General features: G+C 31.8%; 1 protein-coding gene across 1 annotated transcript; it reads left to right on the forward strand.

Moving 5' to 3' along the window:
- Nucleotides 1-1,116: 1,116 nt before the first annotated feature.
- Nucleotides 1,117-18,167, forward strand: LOC123670396 (proton channel OtopLc-like). Its single transcript, XM_045603893.1, has 15 exons — nucleotides 1,117-1,275; nucleotides 2,409-2,579; nucleotides 7,636-7,723; nucleotides 8,090-8,152; nucleotides 9,352-9,508; nucleotides 10,466-10,571; nucleotides 10,878-11,027; nucleotides 11,847-12,003; nucleotides 12,952-13,148; nucleotides 13,615-13,777; nucleotides 14,292-14,420; nucleotides 15,054-15,150; nucleotides 15,952-16,107; nucleotides 17,275-17,524; nucleotides 17,847-18,167. Exons 1-15 carry the CDS (start codon nucleotides 1,117-1,119, stop codon nucleotides 18,165-18,167), a joined length of 2,364 nt encoding a protein of 787 aa, XP_045459849.1.
- The last annotated feature ends 1,407 nt before the right edge of the window (nucleotides 18,168-19,574 follow it).

A 19,574-nucleotide genomic window follows, 5' to 3' on the forward strand; every position in this document is an offset into this window, starting at 1 on the left:
TTTATAACTTGTAAATTTACATTATTATAGTCGATGCGTAATAAGTGTTCGTTAGTCAAGATAAAATAATTTATCAGTTCAAACTTCCGTAATTTTACTTCGAATATTGCCTACACTTCAGCGTCTTTAAGTCGAAACGGAACTAAATAGTTAAGTGGCCTGAGTAATCGGCAAAATGATTATAAATAACCATGTTTATTCCCGATATCTTTAAATATAATCATGATAGTTCGGAGTTTTGATAGCTAATTATGCCATTAAGCAAGTGAGCCTTTACAATTTGTTTTTCTTTTTCTTTGTTTTAACGAAACGTTGCGTTTGCGAATTATTATCATTATTCTTGTTAATCGATATGATCATAAGGCGGTGTACATGACATTGATTTCATTTTATTGAAGTGAAACCTCTTTAGAATCGTTGTGATTTGAAACTTGATGAAACGAAAATGCGTCACAATAAAAAACACACACATATACTCGTAATGAGATAGAATACATAACACAGCTTTTTTTTGTATATTAGTTACTTTTAGCCTGGGCCGATACGGTAGCCCCATATATATCTATAATATAAAAATGAGTCGCTGAATGTGTTGCTCAGCGCAAAACTCGAGAACGGTTGGACCGATTTCGCTAATTCTTTTTTTTAAATATTCCTTGAAGTACGAGGATGGTTCTTACGGAGAGAAAAATTCTAAAAAAAAATTAATAAAATTAAAGAATCGACTGTTAGGCGATACGAAGTTCGCCGGGTCAGCTAGTTATAAATAATTAGCTAATCTTTTAGCAATCAATATGTTTTCCATCTAACATAAATGTAAATATTTAAAAAAATCTGTGAGATTATAATAAAAAATATGTAATATAATTTTTTGTCGAGGAAGTGCTAATGTAAATCGATACGATAATTACACCTTTATTAGAGATATATCTTGAATGATATCGGAAGATAACAACAATTATATTTTTTCACTTCATTTGCGATCCGGATAGTACAATAGATTGTTTATAAGGAAACCTTCCGTAATTTGAACGTACTGTGAATATGATACTTTAATTGTGTTTTGTTTTGAACGGTATTTTGAAACATTTTGGTGGAATATAAACAACTAACAAAATGGCTAATGAGAACGAACCTAGACAAGAAATGTTGGAGGAGGTTGTAAACAGAAAGAATATCGGTGATAAAAAATTTCATTCGGAAACTTCTTTGGAAAAATTTGGAGAAAATATAGAAGAAGAAGAAGAAGTAACATTCCGTACAAAAGATCCGGGGGTATGTATAATAAAATCATTCTTAATTTAGTAATATAATATTTATACAATGTACTTTGACGCGCTAAATTAATTTGATCAAAAGAAAAAAATATGTATATTTAAATGTGACTTATTTACGTAACTGGTAACTGACTTTTTACTTTTATGCTTGAAATTATTTTTCAAAATAGAGTAATGATAATTTTTATGATAGAATTGTTTTAGTGATAATACGAGCAACCTTTAATAATTCAAAAGCTTTTGCTGATAGGAACTTACAAAAATGTAACGTGCGTGATATCCACCGCTTCTAGACGATTCAGTGCAGCTCGTATTCCAATCCAGTTACATGACAAAATTTACGTTAGGGATTTGCCACGGCAGAGCTTGCCATTTACAAGTGGACCTATTTTATTGGTGCATTGTTCATGGTTTCCCCTCTAGGTTTTAAACCTGTATGCTTTTTATACAGCCGAAACTGTTTCAAGAGTTTATAAAGAATATATAATTATTATAATGGATGTCTATTACTACAATATACCTATTAACAACTGTTTCTAAATTAAGGCTAGTTCTTTCATTTTTTTTTTCCTATGTGACCTTTCTACTAGTGATCTAGTAGCTCTACGCCTTTTTACCTGTCATATTCACCTCGACAAGTTCGCGCCAAAATGGCGTGAAATCATGTGTGTTGCCCATTTTCACCACGCTGGGCAGGTGGGTTGGTGACCGCAGGGCTGGCTTTGTCGCACCGAAGATGCTGCTGCCCGTCTTCGGCCTGTGTATTTCAAAGCCAGCAATTGGATGGTTATCCAACCATCGGTCGGCTTTTTAAGTTTCAAGGTGGTAGTGGAACTCTGTTATCCCTTAGTCGCCTCTAACGACACCCACGGGAAAAGAGGGGATAGCTATATTCTTTACTGCCGTAGCCACACATTATTATATATTTTCTTAATTAACTACCTAGCTAAAAATTGACGACAGTAGGACCAAAAAATTCTGCGATTCATTTTTTGGAAAAGCTGTTTTTGTAAAAAACGGCTAATAATTGACAAATGAATACTGGAAGTACTTTATAGTATCGAAATAAAATTATTTTAGTATAGCTTAACAATATTATTTAACTTTACTTATATCGTATTCTGCGTAAAGATTCTAAATTCCTCGGTGAATGCATCATCATCATCGCCCGATGAAGACAACCCAGGGCGTCGGCGGACCATGTCTCAACCTGGACCAGTAGCAGGCAACTTACTAACCGCTGCCGCAGGCAGACGGCGACGACCCGCGCGCAGCGTTATGTACGCAGATTTGGATAGAACAGTAAGTTCATTTTCAATAATATAACAAGTAACTTTTGTCACAAATATAGCATTTTTTTTAAATATAAGGATTAGCTCGTTTACCAGGTACGCTTATCTGGCTTAATTAAAGATACCCTACCTACTTTAACGCTACGAAACAATTCAAGCCAAAATGCTTTTAGTTTACTTTTAATCTCGACAAATAGATAAGCGGAATTTTACATATTGAAAACAATATTAAATGCAACAACCAAACTTAAATTCTACCTTTCTGCAGTCCTTCTGGTTTATTACCTAAAAATACCCGTATAACCGTAAACAAACTGTTGAGTATTCTTAACTAATCATACTGTTATAAGACCGCACTTTTATTTTTCACATATAACTAATATCTTTTTCTGTATATACAAAGCTACGTAAATTAAATTATCTTTAACTATTGAAAATAACAGCGAATTTAATAAATTTAATAAACCTAGTGTCATATTGCATATTTTATAGATTAAATTTAGTCAAGAAATGAATTACAGATAATATTTTGCGATAAAAAAAATCCTATTATTTGAAAGCTAATCAATTTACATGACAGATTACCTTACCTACTCGTATACCTCGTATCGATCCTACTTGATATTTACGTTTGTTATTGTAGCTACTTGTCCTTAATCACATTTACTTACTTTTATAGTAGTACTTTTTTTCATTAGATATTATACTTTTAATACGCTTTTGAAACGTCATACTATTTAATGCAGATTCAATTTATTAATTATAGTTAATGTGACGCTACCACCAATTCAGAATGTAGGTTTTGCTGAGAAGAACCAACACACAGTTACCCTTTAGAAAAATGTTATATCGTTATTTAATACGCCGCGTTGGCGCCACGGTCACGGCCATGGATTGTATCTGTTGCGCTGGCGGTTGCGGGTTCGATCTCCGCACATGACAAACATTTGTATTGGCGATGCAGGTGTTTGCCGTGCTCTGGGTGTTTGTGCCGTCCTTGTGGGTCTCCCCATCGTGTCTCGGAGAGCACGTTAAGCCGTCGGTCCCTGTTGTTATCATGTACACCTGATAGCGATCGTTACTCATAGTAAGGAATATATCCGTCAACCCGCATTAGAGTAGCGTGGTGGATTAAGCTCTGATCCTTCTCCTACATGGGGAAAGAGGCCTATGCCCAGTAGTGGGATATTACAGGCTGAAGCGTTATCTAATAATTCTTTACGTAATTATATGATGACCGCTAGCGTTACTAAACTGTTAAGAGCTCTGGCTATTTAAGACTTTTTTACTATAAGCATTAAATCTATTAAATGGCAATTGTAATTTTGTTGTATCTCATTACATATATGAATACCATGGGCAACAACTGGAATATTTACTTTGAGGATTTAGAAATCTAGAGTTTCGTCTCTTCTTTGCGTGTCTATAGAAATGTGGCTTTTGCAGATATAGATAATAATATAATAAATAAACTCTGATACATGATCTCGAGATAAAATATTGGTTTTACGACGAATAGATGTTTTGAAACGATACTTTACATTTAATATTTGTAATCCTATTGTATCACACCGTAAGGCATGACACTATATCTAGATACAAACAGAACAATACAAACAGTTTAAATATACTAATCGAGCACTATCAAGGTCAGGTCTCATATATAGTTATACTTAGCGATATTATAAAGTAAAAATTTCCGTAGAACATATTAAATTTGAACATAAGTTGGTCAATATAAAATAGAAAAAACGAAAATAATTGTTATTCGATCACAACTTGTAAGAAATTCACTGAAAATTAAGTACACTACTAACCCAGACAAAAATATATATTCATAATTCTTAAAAAAACTTGACAAGTATATTGGTGTGAAGCATTTATTTATTTATATTTTGTAATTGAGGTGGGGCATAGTGGGATATATCCTGCTCAAAATCTGGAGCAGCCCGAACATTACAGAAGATCAAAGCTAAATAATACTGCTAACAATTTATTCTATATTTTCTTTTAATTACAAATACAAGAAAAAATACGTAAACATCCATAATAACATTATCAGTTTGTTGATTACATATCACATTTTTTTTTTAATATTTCAGTATCTTCAGAACCTACAAAGCGGATTACAATTAAGTTAGACAAAAGTTTCGTTTTTAAAGAATTTCTAAGTCGAATATTTTTATTAATAGTAAAACCAGGCTGTGTAATTTTTTAACCTGGTGTACAAACTATCTCTGACTGATTCTTTACTGCCGTAACCACACACTATTCAGCTGTGTGGTTATGGCAGTAAAGAATATAGCCAACCCCTCTTCCCGCGGGTGTCGTGAGAGACGACTAAGGCATAACACAGTTCCACTACTACCTTGGAGCTTAAAAAGCCGACCGATGGCGAGACAACCATCCTACTGCTGGCTTTGAAATACACAGGCCCAAGATCATTCACTGCTGGACATAGGCCTCCATAAATTCGCGCCAAAAATGGTGTGAACTCATCTGTTTTTCCCATAGTCACCACTCTGGGCAGTCGGGTTGGTGACCGCAGGCTGGCTTTGTCGCACCGAAGATGCTGTAACGTGTCTATTTATTAATTTATTTTGATTATTTATTCCTTGTCATACATATTTAGTACACAATAAATCAATCAATACAAATAATGAAAATGTAATGGGTCGCTGTCTGTACATTTAAGATATATGAGAAAAAATATTATTGGGACCTTTATCAACGCAAACAGAACCCAAAATAATGATTGTTAGAATTTTTGTCTGTATGTTTGTTTGTCTCAGCGTTTGTGCACGCTAATCTCAGAAAAATGGCTTATCCAATCTAGATGTGGTTTTTACTAATATATTGTGGCAAACTTATCTTAATATTTAGTGTTTATTTCATGTCAATCGGTTTATAAATAAAAAAGTTATGCCAATTTAAAGATTCACGTTGAACATGTAGCCACTTGTCTTAGTTTTAATTTTAATTTTGTTTTAATTTTAATATTGATTTTTCTTTATTGATTTAATTTCCAGTTTTTATTGAATTTTTGTATTTATTTTAACTTTAAATTTTAATTATTGTAATATTGATTGAATTTTACTATTGAATTTGGTGATGATTTTAATTTTGGGTTTGATTAAATTTTAGTATATTGATTTTCATTTTAGTGTTGTTTGATTTGATTTTCATTTGGTATAATTTATTTTGTCACAATTGTTAAAACTAACATAGTTTAGCAAAAAAAAAATATAACTAACAAAAATATGAACATATGTCTGAATTAAATTATTATTATTATTATTTATTATTATTGTTAGTGACTATAATATATTTAAGTGAATTAATATTGCATAACGTGTGCAAATATGTATGACGCATGATAAAAACGTCATTCAAGGGTATTTACGTCGTTTCGGTACGTTTATCAGTTAAATACTAATCATCTATCTCAATTCATTACGATAAAAGTAATTATTGGCAATTACTTAAAATTTGTTATTACTTATGTAAAAAAAAAATATTTCTTATAAAACACTATTTTCAGGTAACCCATAAAATTGTTGTTAAACTAAACTTTTGCAATATGATACTTTATCGTGCTTTTAAAGTAAATTTATTTTAAGCACCATCCGTAGTTTAAACAACGAATTCATATATGGACGCAATGGACTGAAATGATTTTTCCATGAGAATAATGTGGACGTGGCTCTTTGTTGATTTTCTTAAATTATATTTTGAACGAATTGAAATTGTACATTTTAATTATGCTGTTGTACGAAACGATTTGTCGAGTTCGAATCAAAATTGATTGAAATGTTACATCATTTAGGTATTCAAATTATTGGTTAGTTTTTACATGTTAATTTTAAATTGTAATAATTTCTAAGAAATATTATTTCAGTAGGCATTAAAATAATTACATATTATTAAACTATGTTTTTTTTTTTATTTAAAAATTAATAATGTAGGATTCGTCGTAAATGGCTCAGTTCCATAGTGCGAAACGGCGAACGTGGCCCGTGTTTGTGAGGCGGGTCACTCTCGCGCAGCCAACTGTAAACCTTTTGAGTCCAGCCGCTCGCCACCCTCGCCCTACACCCCCTCCCCCAGCTGTAAATACCGACTGCGGACACATCGTGCCGCCCCAACGCCTCGCCTAATGAAAATTCAATCTCTTTATTTTTTTTATTATACACAGCGCCTGCTAACTGGCCATGTCATAAATGCTCAATGGAAATGTTCATTAATAGCATCGCCGGCGTCGAGGTCCGTTTTTACATATCAAATGTTAATTGACTATAGCGATAAGCGCCGCTAATCACAGTTTTAACAATGTGGTTATTCCACTTGATTGATTACACCTAAGCTAATGTGTGACGTTTATAGCAAATGATTAGATTTAATTAATACGAACGGTCATCAACATCGCTTTAAAATAAATTTAATTTAATTTAAAATATTTGCAATAAGCAATAAGCTAAAAAAATCATCGACAATTAAATCGAATTCCGAGGAATGGTATACACACCGTATTTTTTAACAAATAAATGTAATATCAATAGTGCTTATTAGCTAGTCTATATTTTAAATTTTATCCGAATGTCTACGCATAAAAAAGAACGAAAAGTACGCACAGCGTGACACTTATCGTAATTATCCAAAAAGTCTGCATAATTAATCAATAACTAAGATGAAGCATTAAGATTTACAAAACGTACAAATCAATGTATAAAATGTTAGAGGTTTCGAATCGTTTCGAAGAACGAATGGATGTCGTCGTATGACTTTTTGCTGAAATCGAACTGCCGAAATTTTGTTTCGAGAACGTGAAACGCTGTAATGGGATTATAGTGAAATACGGGTGGTGTCGATCGAGAGAAACAAGCGACTAATGAAGTTATTAATCCGATTTTGTACGGTTTTCGATGTTCACGCACGATTTTTTAGCTCAGGTTTACGTTGCAAATACGACTTCCATATGAGTTGGTACTCATCATCATATATCGGAATACACTTCCAATTTATAATACCTCGGTTACCGTATGATCTAATGGAGTTTTTGTTTGCAGGACTCTGAGGACAGATTGCCGAAGTTAATTCTCAATAAACGTGACGAATATTCCTATCCCATGCCCATGCCTACGCCTTTGCCTATGAGTAAGTTAATAAATTTTTCGTTATTATGTTCTTTATATTAACGTAATTGCCATTTTAATTGTAAAATATATTTTATTTTTCAATAGTAAATTCAATTATCATTTGGATAATATACAACTATTCACGAAAAGCTAACAGAAACATTTCCATTAAAACCAAGTAGGAACAACTGTCCTTTAGTTGTATGCAAAAACAATATGTTATTTATTTCAATTATCATTTACAAAAAAGAGATTATACTTTGGATTGAATCTCGCAAACCTGGATTTATTTTTATAGAATTATTAACTTATTTTTATGTTTGACGCAGTCATTCTGTTTAGTTTTTACTTATTAAATTGTGCTAATTATTTATTTCTGATGTAGCTGACAACCCTCCGAGTCCATTCTTTTCCAGTAATTACAGAAATGGAGATATTAAATCAATGAGTAAGTGATATTTCCTATTGTAACTGTATTTAACTATTTACTAATATTTCCAACTTTATAAATATAGAACCTGAGGAGTTCCACTTTTAAGAAAAATAATTGTGTTTGCTCAGAAACGAAAAGAAACAACTTCAATTTAAATCAACAAGTAAAAACATGAGGAGACATATACGTACATATTATTATTTAACTAAAAACTCTTCGTCAGGTCGTGATCAAATTTAAACTAAATCACATAACATCAGCTTTCGAATAAAAAAGAATCATCAAAATCGGTACACCCAGTAAAAAGTTAAGTGTTAAATGTATGTACACTTAAAAAATACATTTAAATTGAGGAAGTCCTCCTTTCTTTGAAATCAGTTAAAACTTTAAATCTCAAATGAACTATTGGTAAAATCCAAGCTAAATATAATTATTATTAATAACTAAAAATTTATTTCATGGATCAAAATAAAAGTTTATCCCATGACAAGTGATAAAATTAAACATAATGTAAAATGCGTATCACAGATAAATAAGACGCTTAAAAGCCAACCTCAATTCACTCATTATACTCAAATTCATCTACTCCAAGTAAAAAGGTTTACACTCACACACTCATAATAGTACATAAAATAATTGTACAGACAATCCAGACCAATTTTTGTTATTACTCTTTTCTTCATTTTTAATTCAACCAATAGGTACCTATTGTGGAACAAAAGAAGAGTAAAATACATGGAAGAAATTTAAAACGTATGTCGTACTTAGTGATTTGGATGTCTCATAAACCGTTTTCAAATCTCATATTCGATGTCGTTTTTAATCTATCAACTGTAATATTAAGGCTTAGAAGGAAAAACCTTCATATTACTTTTTATTCGGCTAGGTCGGCAAACAAGCCCGGCCCACCTGATGATTAGCGGTTACCGTAGCCAATAAATACCTGCAACACTTTAAGCATCGCAAGCGCATTTCCGAGCCTACACCTGAGGCCCTCCTCAGGAACTCTGACTTCACTCGCCACTTGAACACAACAATACGCGAGAGCAGTATCTAGCTGTGATTTTCTGTAAGGTTGAGATACTTTTCCAGACGGATCGCACCAGATTTTGAGCAGGATATGTCCTTCTGTACCCTACCTCAATAAAAAGTATATTAGCAAATAGTAGAATGAAACGAAACAATAAAATATGTAACATATATCAAACGTTTAGATGGTTATCGTTTACAACCACCGTCACCATTCGACATGCGAGGCGGAACGACACCACGTAAGAGATCAGTGGTCACCATGGATGCCCAATCTATTCGATCCGTGGAAACTCAAGCGCCGCCCCCGACCAGTCCAGAAGAAAATGCTCGTCTTTCCTGGTGAGTCCTCCTTTTAGCAAAGACTGATCTTAAAGACAGTGTACTAAACGTATAAAATATTGAATGTGAATACACCTACTTTTACATTTGTACACATGCCATAACTGTAATTTTTATTTTTATTATTATATTTGCGTCAAAAAATCTAAAAATATATTACTTAAAAATAGTTTTATTTATGAGTCTATCAATAAATACTGGATGAATAAATTAATTTTAACATTAATCGATCTATGAAATTATTAAAGGAGGCAATAAAAATACACATATCTTGCGCCTCATTGAAGTGGTTCGGTAAACAAAATTACGTGTGAAATCGCTTTGTCTGCAATTCGAGTAAATAAAAATTATCTTAAAGAGTACTACTTACAAGATAAAAATTAATAAAGGTACTTCTTAAGATAACATTGTAAAATTTAATTATAATTTTTCATTATTCTCATACTTATAATCTTGTATAATAATCAGCTTTTGTGCAATATTTTATATTTTAGAAGCTGCTTCTTGAAGCTATTGGGAATTTTATTTCTTATCGTGTCAGTGCTAACTTTATAAAGTTTTTTTTTTTTTACGAAAACAGTGAATAAACGTACCTGCGGTTCGCCTGATAGTTAGCCGTTACCGTAACCTATGAACACCTTTAATACTAAATTATTGCTAGCGCGTTACCGACTCTCGGCCTGACCCTCTCCAGGAGCTCAATCAGCCTTACTCGCCACAGGTGCAGAACACAACTTGAGAACATTATTACATAGTTGCAATCTTGTCATTATAGCTATTATCTTCTGTAAAGCCTCATTCATGCTTTCCCAAATTTTAAGTAACATATTTCCTGCTATGCTCTACATCAATATAGAGTCAAACCTGGTATCAATAGAGCATTAAAATAACACAACAATATAGGCATTGAAATAATTATAATTAATTACAACTTAATGTTTATTTCTTTATTTGCAGTAAATACTTCACATTACTGTCGAGCTGTATGTACGCAGTTTTATTAGTAACCCTTGGACTTATATTCTATGTAGCAGATCCATTCGTGGATGTAGAGTTATCATCGGTAATTATACTTCTATTTTATATTTAAAAAATACTTTTATATGTACTATGACAACTACTTCTATGTAATAGTGCATATAATCTACTAAAAACCGATGCCCGCTATTAGCAGATTATATTTGTATAAACACACAGCACGAGCGCGCGCGCATGCACGCACGCACACACACGCACACGCACGCACGCGTTTTTATTTTATTTGTTTCTTTATCTGTACTTTTCTTTGTTTCTGTTGTGTACAACATTATTTAAGAGTATTATTATTCTGCATTTCACTGCATATCTGCATCACTATTATACTTTCCAGACATACTCACTTGTACTACTTGCAATTGGTTTTTTGTACCATTTGTATTTATTCATCGACATTGGAAGATACAAGACTATTGCACTTAAAAATGAAAAAATCAAAGGAATTCACAATAAAAAGTTACAAGATTTCTTTAGAAAACAAGAGGTAAGAATTTTTATGTGTACTAATTTAGTAGTTTATGATGTTTATCTTACTAGAACTAATTCTAAACTATGCTAGTGCCTAACTTAATGGCCAATGGTGACATTTTAAATATTATTTATTTTTATTCTTTTTGCCATGTTTACGTTATGAACCAACTGCCAAATTTAATATATTAAAATTGAATTCAATACTTTATTTCAGGTCTTATCCTATATAAGATCATAATATATAAGTAAGTCAAATACAGTCAAAGCTACGCATGGTATTTATATATCTCAAAAAAGTTGATAATCCTTAATGTAGATTGCTTTTTACCGATGTAACGTTGAAATGATTTTAATCAGTTTTCATCAGGAATTCTGTGTAATGTTTTAGCAAAATACTGAAGTGATTGTGTAATCCTTAATGTAAATGAAATATAAATATTAATGCGCCAACTTATTTATTATACGTGTATAATAATGTATTGAAGTTTTGTTTATCACAAGCTGATATACCGATACTATTTTTAAATTAATGATTAAAAAGGCTTAAAATAAAAGTCGTTACATATGCTGCTAATATCACAATTTGCTTACCTACAAATAATCTTATCGTATAATAAAACTGTTATCGAATCAAATACAATTTTAAACAATAGTGCAAAATTGCATGAATATAAGGGGCATATAGCATGGTATCAATATGAAAAATCCATTAATTTGACAAGTTACCATTTTGTAATAAATTAATAAACAATGTTTTCTTGGGATTCGACTCATCTTCAATGTTTATAATATTTTTTGTGATAAATTTATTATTGTATTTTACAAATTTCAGGAAGATTTCAGTAACAATAACAATACAGGCGATCGCACGCCACAAAGTATCAAATCTCAAGCGCTGCCTCCTGCAGTATTAATCCCTCTACGACACGACTATTGTTTCAGTTACGGACGGCATTCGGGCAGCTTTTACCTTAAACTGGGAGCTGCTGGTTAGTTTGTAACCGATTTGACAAGCGAAGTATTTATTGCCTACCGTTACCAATTTCGCTTAGTATATAATAAACGGTAGTCTTTATAACAATGTGATATCATGTGAAACAATAAATAATTTTGCTTTTTATAAACGTTATCGGATTTTATAATTTTAGATAATTATCCGTAACTCCCTACCGAGGCTCGTAAAATATGTAAAGCCCTTTCATATTAACACCTGATAAAATTATGTGCCGCCTAGCAGTGGAGCGGGTCACAGCGTGGTGGCTTAAACTCCTATATGAAGAACAGTATAACATTTAAAGACTGTTGCAGTTTTGTTTAGTAATACTTTCAATAATAAATAAGTAATTACGTTTTTGCATGTTACGTTTGTCCTAGATATATTAACCATTATTTTCTCAGCCGACTGTACCAATGCATTAAATTATTGAATGTAAAAAGTTGACCTAGACTTCGACATAATTAGAATAAAATTCAAATATAAAAAGACAACCTTTAATAAATCAGTGACACTAATTGTCACTTCTCTGTGTACACTTCCCTACCGCTTTCACTACGTCGTGTCTTATATGTCCAAAGGTTGTCTGGAAGAGATCGCTCCTCTAGTGATAAGACCGCCTTTGTACACTGTTTTTTATTTGTAATACGTTATTGTGTTGATTGTTGTTGTGTACAATAAAGAGTATTATTATTATTATTATTACGAGTATTATCATAAAATAAGATTTAGAAGTCGGTAGTTGAAATAAGTTTTCAGTTGAAGCTATATTTTGCTATTTTAATAGTCAATTGGAAGTGGCGTTGGAGTTTTTTGGCTAATCTTCAGTTGTAACGAAATCGCGAAACGCAGAGCCTGTACTTTTAAAACTATTATTTTTGACAAGTTATATTCCTTTTTATTTGATAAAACGAAATTCTTTGAATCGTGTTTTGTTTTTCAGCTTTTGCATTGGGCCACTTGATACACTCAGTCCTACTCATAGCTGTGCAAGTTAGTTATTACTTCGACGAAAATATCGACAATGAAATCTGTATTAATATTATGTCAGTGGTACTGGACATTTGCAGCCCACTTTACTGTTTCTTACAGCTATTCTTCATATTTAAATACTCGAACATTCATGTGATGAAAGCGCAGGTGCCAATTGTTTTTTTTTCTTCTTATTATTCCGCAATGTTAAACTTTGATGTTTATTGATAACTAGCTGTGCCCGCGACTTCGTCCGCGTGGAGTTTAGCAAAAAGTTATTGTTCAGTTGGCAGTGCTATAAACTAAATAAATTTCTAAAATAAAAGTAGCCTAAGTTACTCTTTATTACATTAGCTATTTACCAGTGAAAGTCTCGTCAAAAATAATCAGACAGACAAAAAATTGTAAAAAATTTAATTTTGGTATATGTACCGAGTACATCCTATATTATTATCCTATAGTATTTACTAAATACATCCATATGTATATATTTACTAAATACATCCATATGTATTTAGTAAAAAGCGGTTATTTTAATATTACGAATAGACACTCCAATTTTATTTATTTGTATAGATTTTCTTAGCTGTAAATACCTATCAATCAAATATGTCTCTTTAATTACGTTTTTCAGGGTCTGGCACATTTCGGTTTTATGCACATGATTGGAAGCAGTCTCTGTTTTTGGATAATGACAATTATTCGTGAAACCGTCCTTGCCTTAACTTTATATGCTAACACTGTGTACGGTAATCGGACAACAGAAAATGAAACCACAAGCTTCTCATACAATACAAATGGTATATAACCAAATATATATTTAATATAAAACAATAGTTTATTAAACATTATACATATTTACAATTAACAACTTAAGAACTAAATATTTAGAGATAGTTTTGGTATAAGAATGCTGGCAGCATTTCCCCATTGAGCCGCTATGGCGATTCTCTGGGCAAAAAATGCACCAGCCCTCTTGTCAGTGAATATCATATAGCAAATTTTGGCTGCATTCAACGCTATATAAAAAAGCTTGAGATTTCTTACTAACAAAAGTGTTAATGCACAAGAAAGTTTTGTTTTAGACTATGGTATAAAGGTCTACCTACCATTACGAATCAAACTGTTATAGCTACAAACATGTATATTTAATGTGTTAGACTTATTACTGCGGTGGCCATAAATTTTACCATGATTGTTGCTCAATTAAAGATTTTAATATTTTTTTGGTATACGCAATTGCATTTTATTTTATGAATAAATAAGAATATATTATGTATGACTATAATAATTATTGTGTTTTTTTAGAACCTAAACCATTAATAGACGTTAGTGATCTTTATAACGAGAGATGTCTAGGGGCACCGGCTATCACATCAATCATAGACAACTTTTCACCTTATTTATATCCATTTGCAGTTGAATTCAACATACTTATTGGTGAGTATATTAGTTCAACAATTTTAAGCATTGTAAGCTATTTAACGTAGAGGGTACAATGCTTGAAATGATGTTATATGGTATAGGGATCAAATTTAGGTCATGTAAACTAAGTTGAGGAATCTTAATGTGAGGAAATCTGATTATAAATGAATAAATTCTGCATCTTATACATATTTTTACCAAAATTCAGCTAAACTGCGTGGCTAATAAAGCTCCATTGCTTCATTTTCGTAATAAAAGAAGTTTATGCTCTTGTAGGCTATTATAAACATATACTGTGTACATGTATAATATTCGAATTTTCAATATATAATTATAATAATTCATCATTATATTTCACAATTAAAAGTCAACCTAATTATTAATTTTCTTGTACTTTTCTGTCGTTTTATAACTGTACCCTGCACGCGTAGCTACGGTTTTTTTTTCGGTTGAACAAACTCAGAAACCTTTGTGGACTCTTGCACAATACTTTGCTGAGATCAAGAAATGATCAAATGTATAGTTTACGATTCTATAGTTACGATTCTATATGGATGGACATTTTATGAAAGACAAACATTCATTTTTATACATACAGATATTATGTAATAAACCAATTATTTTAAATTAAATTGTAATCCATCGTAGTTGCGGTTTACTACATAATCTGGAGCCATATTGGAACCTGTTTTAACGAGGACTCTGAGAGTACAACCGGTTCAGAAGACAATCAAACAATATGCAAGTATGTATGTTTTAAAATAACGAAGACACTTTAGGGTAGGTCATGGATGAATACTTAAAAAATCGTTGTAAAGAATATCATGAAATCAAGGAAGTTGCATACAAAGTTTACACAATAATTCATAATTTTTAAGTAATATAATGTTACGAAGCGTTTTATGAGCGTTTTCCTTCACTTTACCTAAGGGCTGATCAGTAGTCAATCTGTCACTCCATTATAGTTATGATTGATAGTCTATTAATTCAGTTATTTAAAGAGAGAGAGAGACTTGTTTTAGATCTTTTTTCTTGCAACACTTTACGGTTGTAAGTTAAAAATCCTGTAAGTTGCAATGACAAACACGGATATGGATGGATAGCCAACTGGAAGTAAGAGTTGATGTTTCTTTTAAACACGAAATACTAAAATGCTCGTTTAATTCGATCAATTATCAAAATTTTTGGCCCTTAATCTGGTTTTGTTTCTACATGTATCTTATCATGTAAGAGCATATGTACAAAAAGTTGCCTAAAAATCTGGCTCTGCTAGTCTTTTCACTAGTTGGAAAACTACCTGACTAATAAGTCGACTACTTGCTTGAATATAAAGTAACTCGACTTGTTGGCAAACTAGTTGCTCAAACAATCGGTAATACAATACAATTGGTCTAATGAAAATGCAATTTAAAAAAAGCGTGTGCAATTGTGTATTAGAAAAAAAACTCCTCCTAACTTTTTATTTTTTAACATATAAATTCATCATTTTATTTACAAATTAATGAATTAATTAAAAGTCCCTTTCATAAAGTTCATAAACTTACAGAATTCCAACAGCAAGTGAAGACAACGACTACACGAGCAACATCGTTATATATGCCGACTGTCACGCTTCGAACAAAGGTCTCTTCTTAGGTATTATATTAACTGTCATCATGGCCGGAGTGCTGATACTTGGATTCGTATTCAGCAGTGTTGGCGGGTAATATAATATATGTTCTAATTTAATTTTAAATAGTTTTTATTATACCCTTTATACATTTTGTTAGATGATTCTGAAAGATATTGAAAATGATGCATTATTAATGTAGTAGTAACATTATTAACAGATAAGGCATTGCATATAGGTTGCAGTTTAGAACAGCGTATAACATTTAACTTTTATAAATTAAAAAATAATTTAAAGTATTTATAATGCGTCAATAATTAATTTTAAATAGTAATTTCGTTTCTATATTTTTAAGACTAATTGGTATAATACTTTTTTTCTTGTATTAGAGAGGAAAAATTGAAACCGATACCATTTTAAATCCGTATATTTGGAAAATTAAGTAGACGAAAAGCCGTTAAGTAGTTACATTTTAATATGTATTTATTATTATTATTTTTTTTAAAATAGGTAACAGCCAACTGTTATAACTATATATATATTTTTGATAAATATACAGAGAAATAATACATATATAATTATATAAATACGAATATTATATTACACCCAGACTCAGGCGGAAATCGAACCCGCACCCCGCGGCACAGAAAGCAGGGCCACTACAAACTGCGCCAACGGGCTAGTCAAAAGTTATTGGTACATTCAAACCTAGAAATGAAAAAATAATTACACAAAGTCATAATACTGTCAACAACTCGAATTCCACACTCATATTAATACTGATAAAGATCTCACAATCGCGATTTAGTCTGTAACAGTCCTAAGTATAGGACTCTTTCTCCATGGAGGAGAAGGATCACGCTGCTCCACTGCGGGTTGGCGTATATGTTCTCCACTATGAGTAACGAACGCTGTCAGGTATTTATGATAACAACCGAGACAGGCTTAACGTGCTCTCTGAGGCACGGTGGGGATACTCAGAAGGACAAACGTCCAAACCGAAAAGAAATATTTGTACGAATACAAGCATCCATCCCGACTGGGAATCGAACCCGTAAACCATTAGTATTTTGAGCAACTACACGCAAGACTACACCAGAGCGGTTGTTAATAACAAATGATAAAGATCTATTTGATTTAAATAATAAAACTATTCGATGTATATCAATCGCCAAATAATATGTTATTGTTAGCGAAACCTAAAATTATTTCCATGTGAATTGTAGTTAAATCAATAATTTTTTTATTTTTTATTTTCAGAGAGTTCTTAGAACTAGGTTACATCATCAATTACTACGCGAGGTTAGGTCTACACTCACTTATGCTTATAGCTGTTGTAATCGCTTACAATCAGACTAGGAAGCTGGATATTAATGAGCATCCTATCTCACTATTGGATGACATATTGCTGTTTATCTGTCTACCAGCATTCTTTATGGAAACTGTCTTCTCAGTGGTGGCCACTGTTAGTGTTTCGAATATAGTGAGATCGATTGATTTTGTTATTATGGTGAGTAAAGTATTTGTTATGCATTAATACATTTGTATTTTATCTATGGCACAACTTCTTTTCTCCTTATTCTCTTCATGTCCTTTACCCAAACCTTATCTTGATGAAATCACTCTTTAGCGATAAGACCGTTTTTCATACATTTACGTTGTGTTTTTGTCTTTTTTATTTCTTGGTAATACCATTTATATAGTATAGTTACTACTGTATTTGTTTTTTTTTTATTTGTAGTATATTTTTATCATACAAATATACATTTTTATAATTAATACTGTGTTTGGTTTATATAACTAAATAAAAACGCATTTTGAATTAATTTCAGGTTATTCAAGTAATCTTACAGACTCCCCTGCTGGTCGATGGTCTACGTCGTTGTAGTAATACAAGAAAACTAAGACGCACTAAACCAGGCCGAGAAGTTTTAATGTTCCTTCTAATAGCCAATGTAGCTATGTGGATCTTTTACACGTTCTCTTATAAGTCGCCAGAGAGTCTTGACGAGAGATATGAGTACTACGGCAAAGTTCTATGGAGTGTCTTAGGTCACATCAGTTTGCCGTTAATGATGTTCTACAGATTCCACTCCAGTGTCTGCTTTGCTGATATGTGGGATGCTGCTTATAAACCTGGCTCCGATCACTAAAAAAATGAAAATACATATGTCGCGCTACGACGCACAGAAATATTCCTTAAAAACTTATTTCTTAAATAAGATATTTTTCTATATTATAATAAGTACTTTTTAATAATGAACAGAACATGGGGCATATCTAAATAATCAATCAATAAAATATCCTATGCCTTAAAATCTTTCACATGGTAACTTCTATCAAAATCTTCCTTCAAAATCAAAATCAAAAACAAATTGATTCAAATAGGCTTCAAAAGCACTTTTATTTTATTTTTGAAAATAATATATAAACTCTGTTTTAGTACAAAATTAGCAATATCTTACATGAAATATAGCGTCACTAAGTCCACACATCTTTATCAGCTATGTAATCCTGCTCCGAATAATAAACGCTTTATCTAATAATTTCTTTGAATTGAGGTAGTGTTTCTACATTAGCAATCATTATTGTTTTATTTTTGATACTAAGAAATTATTTGTACAAATTTGCTTTTACCGTTCAAATGACAGTACGTACAACGTGTATATCACTACATAGTATAAAACCAAAGTCGCTTCCCGCTGTATGCATTCCTAAATCTTTAAAACTACGCAACAGATATTGATGCGGTTTTCTTTAGGAAATAGAGTGATTCCAGGGGAAGGTTTATATGTATAATACATGCATAATAAGTTTCTAATATGATGTCGTAAATAAACACATTTTTTTGGCACATATATTATATTTTATATTTAGTATCCGAATTGCACCTGTGCGAAGCCGGGGTGGGTCGCTAGTTTATAAAACAACATTTTATGTACAAAACATAATCACAATAATCCGTTTTAGCCCTTGGAATTTCGGAGATTAGTCCTTAAGAATTGATTTTCATATAAGGCACCCGGTAATAAAAAAATATGAGGAGTAAAACCTACTGAAGCAATGAACTCGTTACGTTTCTCGTCACGCCATCTATCGGAACCAATGGGGTTCCGATTCATGGCGTAACGACCTTTTCTAATAACGCCATCTTAGACAGATAGATGGCGTTATTTGATTCACTTATTGACCATTTGATATGGTATTAATCTTTTTCTCAGACTAATAAGTCTTTTTTGTGCCTATTTAGACAGTCGATCTGTAGGAGTAAACTCCAGTAGTGTGCATCGGAGCTGATACACGATCTTTTTTTGTTGAAAAGTACCAAATAAGTAAGTCCGTAGTCCATATATATGATTACCGCCTATACTTAAAATTTACGAAAACGGAATGTGAGTTGTGCTTTTTAAATAAAAAGCAGAACACATTCCGTTTTCGTATATTAACTTTTGTTATATGTCTTCTAGTTTGTAATTTGTTGATTTATCCCACCATTAAAAAAATAACTCATATTTAAATCATATTATTTTTTATTAAAATTCTAAACTACCACTAACGAT

Source organism: Melitaea cinxia, chromosome 4 (genome assembly GCF_905220565.1).
Source record: "Melitaea cinxia chromosome 4, ilMelCinx1.1, whole genome shotgun sequence".
NCBI classification, from domain to species: Eukaryota; Metazoa; Arthropoda; class Insecta; order Lepidoptera; family Nymphalidae; genus Melitaea; species Melitaea cinxia.